The following is a 10,000-nucleotide window of genomic DNA, read 5'->3' on the forward strand; positions in this document are numbered from 1 at the left end:
ATCATTATTATTATTATTATAACGATTACATTATTACGGTATTACTATTATTATCATTATCATGATTATTTCTATTATCATCAGTATTATTATCATTAGTATTATTATTACTATTATAACTGTTATTACCCTCAACGTTATTATCATTACTATTAACATTATTATCATTTTTATTATCATTATTAATATCATCATTATATTACCATTACCATTATCATCAGTAGAAGTATTATCACTATCATTAATATCACTGTTATTACTGCTATTCTTATCATTATTTATTCAATTAATCTCATTTCCATCATTATCATTATCGTCAGCATTATTATTATTATCATCATTATTGTTATTACTAGCAATATTACAATTTCTATCATTATTGTTATTATTTTGTCATCCTTAATTATCATCATAACCATCATTTTCATTATCATTATGGATAGATAGATATACACTTAAGATACACATATAGAGTAGAAAACAGAAACGAACGAATATTAGAAACAAGATGAACGAAATGTCCTTCCATTTCTACTTTTTTTACTGAACAATAAGAAACCAAATTGCCAGTTACAGAGGATCATTTCCTTTTCGCTCTGGTTCATGTGTTAGGAGCAATTATGAAATATGGGTATTTCTAGACTGGATAGATATATAACTGTCTATCTTTCTATCTATATGTGTCTATCTATGTGTATACAAACACATACACGCATATATATTACACACACACACACACATACACACTATATATATTTATATATATATATAGACATACATACGCACAAATACGTCTTCTCATGTTGTATATCCTGTATCTTAAGTGAGAGCCTATTAACTTTCAAAGTGTGGCGCCACTAGCCAAGTGCTGCTGGTTCTTGCTGCTAGTGAAAACTTGCCTGCGTTTGTAATTACCTTTATCATTCTGGTATGGTGACTATCGAATACTCACAAACAGACCAACCTACACGCTAAGATACAAGCACCTCTCATTCATACTCACGCTCTCTTTTTTTTTTCTCTCTTTTCCACTCCCTCTCTCCCACTCTATATATTCCTATTTCAGTATATCTCACATACCCAGTCGCAGGTACGGCCGCACACCCACATACCCATATTCATTGGTTTTGTAATGATTTGTTTATTAATAAAAAAATAAAAAAAACCACAACTGAAATGATAGCAAGAGTAACAATTGAGTTCAGTAGTTTATTTCTTTGAATATCTTGCCCTAATAAATTTATTATTCCATTATTAGAGCCACCATTTCTTCCATGGACATTTCGTTATCTCGGGGCAGTCGATTGTTTGTGGGCAATTCTTCGTCATCGACTATGTGCTGCTCTTCGCCCACGGGTTGTTCCTCCTTACGATCTACGTCTTCTCGGAAGAGGTTAGAAGCGCAGCCCCAGACTCTCCGAAGGAGGCCGCTCAGCTGTTCTTCCCTAAGGGAACATTTAGGGAAGAGTCCGTTGCACGGACGTGTCACGGGTCTTGGTGCCAACGTCCGTGGCGTAGACGAAGGCGGCGTTGTAGGAGGACATAGTCTCGGTGTTGTTGGAAAACTTGTCGACGAGGATGTTCTCCTTTGGCATGAGGCTGTAGGGACTCCTCGTCTGGAGGTGGCAGAGCATTTTGAGGATGCTTCCATCGGGGTCAAGCTGCCCCACGGTGGACAGGAGCAAGTTCTTGCCTTCATCAGCGTTTTCGTCGGTGTCGGGATCGACGGAGCGGCCGTAGCGATAGTGCCTTCTCCCATTATAGCCTCCGTGATAGTGAGAACGGCCGTGGTAGTGTCCCTAGTTGTATCTCAACCGCCAAGCCACCCACTAAGCCACCAATGGACAGAGAGGCTTCGCAGGACGCAACGGCCCAACACACCAGCAAGAGCACTAGAGAGAGGTTTCGTGCCTGCATCTGCCGAATGAGAATGATAGTGTTTGTTGCCTCTCATTTCTAAGCATATGTACTTGTTGGTGCATTTGTGTGTGTGCAAATTGTATAAGTGTTAGAAATACAATCTATTATTGTTAACATCTGTGTTAGCATGGCATTGAGCATCACGCACACTAGTTATATTCTTCTTAACAGTGTTAGCACATTGATGATGATATACATAGTAACTATATAATAGGAATAAGGTATTAACGATAACGAATTTACGAGTAAAAGGTTTAAACACTGAAAGTATGTCTAGATTTTCAATATGTTCTAAATCCATGTATCCGCAGCTGATATGAACTGACACGCCTTGACAAACGTAACATAGACTGTCACAAGTAACACGAGCTGACTTGTGTAAATGGAGTTATCAAAACCTTGCTACGAGCTGGCACAAGTTTGCGAAGTGAATAGTTGGATACACCCCACTGACACATAAAAAAATGTCATTGCATTTCTTAAAGGAAGTATCGTTTCATTTACGTGATTTTATTTAGTGAAAGGTAAATTGTTACAAGATTTTTCAAATCGCTTTTGTGGACAGAGGATTCCTAAGGACACGTAAGGACATCCACAACAGCCTGCAAATAGTTCCAAATCGGTGATGTATATATGCATATATATACATGTTTACGTATATATATATACACATATATGTATATATACACATACATGTAAGTGAATATATATATATATATATATATATATGAATATATGTGTGTATGTATGTATAGATATATGTAAGAACGAAAAATGACGTTTACTGAGACTTTAAAAAACGCACACAATGAGATCGTCCCTACCTTGATTTTGGAACCGCACCGCAAGAACTGCTCAGAATTGCGCCTCAATGTTCCTTTATGTAAGATGTAAAAGGGAGGGTGGGGGGGGGGGGGGGTCTGGGAACTCCTTTCAACCCCCTCCTTCCCCTTTTCGTCTTCCCTCCTCTTCCCCTCCCCATTCTCTCTCCCTCCCATCCCCTCTCCCTACGGCTCCCTTGCAGACTCGCAATGGGGAACAGGCAATTATTGTCTTATGAGAAAATAATGGTATTGGAATGTATTTACACTAACACATGATCTTGATTTATATATATTATTATCATAGTTAGTTTTATTACAATTATCAATATTAGTATTACTATTATTATTATTATTATTATTATTATTGTTATCTTTATCATTATCATCATTGTTATTATCATTAATATCATTATCATCATTGTTATCATTAATATCATTATCATCATTGTTATCATTAATATCATTATCATCATTGTTATCATTAATATCATTATCATCATTGTTATTATCATTATTGGCTTTATTATCGTTATCATTATCATTATCTTTATTATTATCAGCATTGTCATCATCATTTTTGTTGTTACTGTTATTATCATTATTGTCATAAATATTGATATTATCTTTATCAGTAATATTAAAATCGTTATTATCATAATCATCATTACTACTACTGCTATTATTGTTATTATCATTGTATCTATTATTGTTATTATTGTTAGTATCATTATTAAGATTAGTATTACTAGAATCATTTTCATGGATATTATAATTGCTACAATTACTATTATATTCACTGATATTTATTATCGCTATTATTGTTATCACTATCATATTTGTTTTTGTTTTTTTTTGGCGATAACACTGTTATATTTAGTGTTGCTATTAATAATTCTTATTTTTACCATTATTATTGTCATCATTATCACTATTATCATTATTATTATTATTATCATTGCTGTCATTATTGTCATTTTTATTACCATTAATATTATCATTACTGTCATTATTGTTATCATAATCATTATTATCATTACTATCATTATCATTTGTTATGGTTGTATTGTTTTAATACTTTTAGTATAATTATGATCATCATTATTATTAGTATTATTGTTGTTATTGTTATTGCCATTGTTATTATCATTATATTTGTCCTCATGATATTTACTATCATTATTATTATCCTCACTATTATTATTCTTATTATCATTATCATTGTTACTCTATTACTCTTTCTTTTCCTTATTATCATTATCATTGACATTGTCATTATTATTATTATTATCTTCACTATTATCATTATTATTATTGTTATTATTATTATCATTATTATTTTTATCATTATCATTATCATTAAATAATTATTATTATCATCTTCACTATTATCATTATTATTATTGTTATTATTATTATTATTATTATTGTCATTACTATTATTATCATCATTACTATTATTATATAATTAATACTATTATCCTTTTTATTATTTATATTATTATTATTACTACGATTCTTATTCATATTATCATTATCATTATTATCATATTATCATTATTATCATTATCATTATTACTACTATTATTGCTGCCATTCTTATCAAAGTTATTATTTTTATTATTCTCATTATCATTATTTTTTGTTGTTATTATTATTATTATTATTATCATTGCTGTTGTTATCATTAGTACTATAAATTAGGCGGAAAGGAGGGAGAGGAAATTTATGAAGTATATATTTATTAAATATTCAGGCATAAACACAAACATATATATATATATATATATATATATATTATATATATATATATATATATATATATATATATACATATGTATATATTCATAAATATTTACATGCGTCTTGTGTGTGTGCGTTTGCATATATAAGTATATGTATACATATACAGTATATACGTATATATACATATATGTGTATATATACATATCGTGTCTATAACGTATTTATATACATACATGTATATATACACAATGTGCGTGTGTTTGCTATGTGTAAGTGTACACATATATATATGCGTATATATACATATACAGATATACATGTATATAATTCATAAATGTATATGAATACAAGCGTGTTGGAAATACTGTTCCTTCGAAGAGAGCCTGTTGACTTCCTGGTGCTAGTGAAACATTGCTGTGTAATTATCCTTATCACTACGGTATGGTGAACTTGTTGGCGAGGACAAAATGCCTGTGTTTATAAAGAACCGCTGAATACTCTTACAAACAGACCAACCTACATGCAAAGACACATGGACAAACAGCCTCTTACATATACATTCACACACACGCTCTTTCTCTCTCTTATTTCTCTCACCTACGTTTCTGTTTCTCTCTCTCCCACATACCCACTCGTAGGCACAACCGCACATCAACGCACATTTATGCATGGGTTTTGTAATATTTCATTAGATACATTCATATAAAAAACTGACAGCATACCAAAAATAACTGATTTAGGTAATTAATTCCTTTGAATATATTGTCCTAATACATAACTATCGATCTTATGTAATCACATAATATTTATTCCATTATCAGGGCCACCAGTTCTTCCATGGACATTCTGTCATTTCGGGGCAAGTCATCTTCATCCAAGGTTTGTTGTTCTTCTCGGGGCTCCTCATCAACAGGCCGTTCCTCGACCACGCATATACACATGCGTTTTGCAATGAGTATTTCATTATATAAACATATGTATATAAACTGACTGGATACCAATAATAACAGCTGATTTCGGTAATTAGTTTCTTTGAATATATTGTCCTAATACATAACTACCGATCTTTTGTAATTACTTATACTGTTTATTCCATAATTAGAGCCACCAGTTCTTCCATGGACATTTTGTCATTTCGGGGCAGCTCATCTTCATCCAAGGTTTGTTGTTCCTCTTGGGGCTCCTCGTCGACAGGTCGTTGCTCGACCACGGGTTGTTCCATAGACGGAGTGGCACTGAAGTCATCACGCTCAGCATCTTCTCGGAAGAGGTCTGAGGCGCAGCCCCAGACTCTCCGAAGGAGGCCGCTCAGCTGCTCTTCCCTGAGGGAACATTTGGGGAAGAGTCCGTTGCAGACGGACGGGTCGCGGGTCTTGGTGCCGACGTCCGTGGCGTAAACGAAGGCGGCGTTGTAGGAGGACATGGTCTCGGTTTTGTTGGAGAACATGTCGACGAGGAGGTTCTCCTCTGGCGTGAGGGTGGAGTGACTCATTGTTTGGAGGTGGCAGAGCATTTTGAGGATGCATCCGTCGGGGTCGAGCTGCCCCACGGTGGACAGGAGCAAGTTCTTGCCTTCATCAGCGTTTGCTTCGGTGTCGGGATCGACGGAGCGGCCGTAGCGATAGTGACTTCTTCCGTTATAGCCTCCGTGATAGTGAGAACGACCATGGTAATGTCCCCTGTTGTATCGCTGGTGACGCCCCACTGCGTAACTGACAAGCGCCGCGCCCTTCAGAATCGCCAAGCCACCTACTAAGCCACCGATGGAAAGAGAGGCTTCGGAGGACGCAACGGCCCAACACGCCAGCAGGAGCACAAGAGGGAGGTTTCGTGCGTGCATCTGCCGAAGGAGAATGATAGTGTTTGTTGAGTCTCATTTCTCACCATCGGTATCTGTGGGTGCATTTATGTCTGTGCAAGTCCATTTGTGTGGGTTTGACTGTGTGAATGTACGAAAGACGAAATATATTTGCGATGATGGTAGTAATGATACCGATAAAGATGGAAATCAGTAATAACAATAACGCTGATTATCATGATCATCATATAACAAGCTTATAACGGTGATGATAGAATAATAATGATACTGCTGTTGATAGATAATGACACTTATTGATTATTATAGTGATGATGGCATAATGATGATATAAAAATGTCAGCGAAAATAAAAATGACCAATATAATAAAAACTATGTTTTAACTATATTAGAAAAAAATAATGAATTGGCATTATGACCGTTACAATCATATTGATAATAATTTTGCTTGTGTATCATGTCTATTAGTTATCATTTTGTATCACTGTTAGCACACGGATAATATTGATAATGAGTGTATGGTAGAAATTAACTATCAACAATGGCGAATGTGTAAATAAAATAGTTTAAGAACTAAATATTGTTTTGATTTTCCTTACTTTCCTACATCTAGCGAACTAACACCAGCTTATATTCCGTCGGAAAATACTTTTATGCGCTACAGAGAAGACGCTCGAACAGCACATGGCATATTTTCCATTAATAGTCAAGCAACTAAGCTCACGAGTCAAGAATTATTGTCTCAGGTTTCTTCACATTTTACATCCTTTGCTTAGCTAATTATGTAATAAAATACAAGTAGAGATGTGCCCACTAGCATTCCATTGATCTTAAAGGCTTATATGGCAGAATCTACACTGAAAAATATTCCTTGCCATTCTGCAATTGTTATTATCATTATAATTATATGTATATATATGCACACTATATGTGTGTATATATGTGAGCACACACACACACACACACATATATATATGGTTGTATACGAGCACGAAAAGTCCCACTCTCCTGACAAGATGCCTATGATCGCTCTTACTTTGCCTTCGGGACTACACCGCAAGAACTGCTTAGAGTTGCGTCTCAACGTCCCATTATATACTCTGTGCTCGACGCTGACACAGACAAGGGGCTGGAAGGGGGGGGGGGGGAGTCCTCGAAAACTTCTAGTGAATCCTTCTCCTATCCCCCCCTCCTTCCTCTTTCCCTCCCCCCTCACCCCTCTCCCCCCCCCCCCCCGGCTCCCTTGCAGACTCGCAATGGAACAGGCAAGGAATGCAGGAGTTGGGGGTGGGTGGAAGGGGGGTGGGGAGAGAGGCACCAGAGGGAGGGGGAAACTAATTATTTGCTTTTGTGGTTTGAGGAAATTGTGATGATGGAGTAAGTTTATACGAACGGGTGTTCTAAAGATAAATATATTTCTGGAATGATTTGCATTATGAAATGTCAGTATCATTATTATCATTACTATCTTGATCATTATCATCTTTCTCATTCTCATTGTTATTGTTGATACTATTATCATCATTATTACTCTCATTACGCTATGTTATGTTCGCTATTATTGTCATTGCTATTACTTTTGTTATTATTATTTTCATTATCATTACAATGAATGTAATTATTATCATAATCTGTTATTACCATTATTATTGTTTCATTATCATTAATATTACAAATGTCACTACTATCATTATTATCATTATTATGATCAGTTATTATTTATTACCATTATCATAATTCATTTATCATTGTCACTGTTATTGTTCTTACTATCATATTCATTCTTATTGTTATTATTATTGCCATTATCATAATGATTATTATTATCATAATCATTATTATTATCCTCATCAAAATCATCATCATTATTATGATTGTTAATACCATTATTATTGTTATCATTATTATCATCATTTTCAATATCATCACTACCATTATTATAATTATTATTATTACCATTATAATTATTACCATCATTATTATTATTATTATCACTGTTACTTTTCTTATTATTATTACTATGAATATTATCATTATCATTATTTTGTTTTTTTTGTTATCATTATCGATAATAGTAATAATAAGAGTAACAATAGCAGTCATTATATTATAATTGCTATTATTGTTATTATCATCATTATTATCATTATTATTATCATAATTGTTATAATCATTATTTTCATTATTATTATTATATTCATCGTTAATATTATCACCATCATTTATGATTGCTATGAATATAATTATCATAATTATTATCATTTTTATTGTATTATTAGTGATATTATTATTATTATCATTATCATTATTATCATATTATTATTATTATTATTATTATTATTATTATCATAACGATAATAGTGATAATGATAATAATGATAATATTTATAGAATATATGATAATCATTATAACTATTATTACTGTTATTAATATCATCATTATTATCATTGTTATTATAATTATTACTATTACTATTATTGTTGTTATTACTATTATTATTAACGTCATCATGATTGTCATCATCATTAATATTATTATTTATATTATACTCATTATCAAAGCTGTTTTTATTACACGTTACTCTGCGGTTGTGTTTATACCTATACGCAAAGACACAAGCATAAACTCCCTTTTACGCACTAATACATTTACACACTATCTCTTAATCTCTTCATTTCCCTCTCTCCCAATCTTTCTACATATATATACACATATATATGTATATATATGTATATATGTATATATATGTATATTCATATATATATGCATATATATATATGTATATTCATATATATATATATATATTTATCTACATATATATATTCATATATTTATAGCGGGGAAGATAATGACACAAGTATTACCCTTTTATAAACATACACTGGTGCATTCTCCCTCTCTCACACATACTCTGTAGCCGGGACCGGCCACCCCCCCTCCCCCACACATATATACACATGGTTTCGTGATGTAGATTTTATTTTAAGAAAAATAAAAATAATTATTAGTGAAAGGATAACATGAATAATAACGGAATATATATATTTTCCTAATACATAGCTACCGATCTCAATACTGTATATCGATTATTCCATAATTAGGGGCACCAGTTCTTCTATGGCCATTTCATCAATTTGGGGCATCTCAACTAGGGGCATTCCATTATCAAGCACCATTTCAGGAATTCGGGGCATCTCAACTAGGGGCAACATTTTAACATGTCGAGGCATTCCATTACCAAGGAGCATTTTATCAATCTTTGGGGGACCATCATTTGTGGGCAGAGCGGCCGTAGCGATAGTGCCTTCTCCCGTTATAGCCTCCGTGATAGTGAGAACGGCCATGGGAGTGTCCCCTGTTGTAACGCTGGTGACGCTCCACCGCGTAACCGACCAGCGCCGCGCCCTTCAGAACCGCCAAGCCACCTACTAAGCCATTGATGAACAGAGTGGTTTAGCAGGTTTCGTGCTTGCATCTGCTGAAGGAGAATGAATGTTTGTTGCGTCTCATTTCTCAGCATTGGTATCTGTGGGAGCATTTGTATCTGTGAAAGTCCTTTTGTGTAGGTTTGCATGTGTGTGAATGTACGAAAGGTATAAATGTATTATGTTTGCGATGATGGTGATAATGATAAGGATAATGGAAATACATAATAATAATGGTAATGAATATTATGATCATGACAATATTAACGT

The 10,000-nt window shown here is 33.5% G+C and overlaps 1 protein-coding gene across 1 annotated transcript in view; it reads right to left on the reverse strand.

The window, feature by feature from the left end:
• Positions 1-4,802: 4,802 nt before the first annotated feature.
• LOC125027594 overlaps positions 4,803-10,000 on the reverse strand; it is a 6,289-nt gene continuing 1,091 nt past the window's right edge. The window contains exon 2 of the mRNA XM_047616706.1: positions 4,803-6,327. Coding sequence (XP_047472662.1) covers positions 5,575-6,327 — 753 coding nt within the window. The 3' untranslated portion in view covers positions 4,803-5,574. The remainder of the gene's footprint in view (positions 6,328-10,000) is intronic.

The sequence above is a fragment of the Penaeus chinensis genome, chromosome 7 (genome assembly GCF_019202785.1).
Source record: "Penaeus chinensis breed Huanghai No. 1 chromosome 7, ASM1920278v2, whole genome shotgun sequence".
Classification (NCBI taxonomy): domain Eukaryota; kingdom Metazoa; phylum Arthropoda; class Malacostraca; order Decapoda; family Penaeidae; genus Penaeus; species Penaeus chinensis.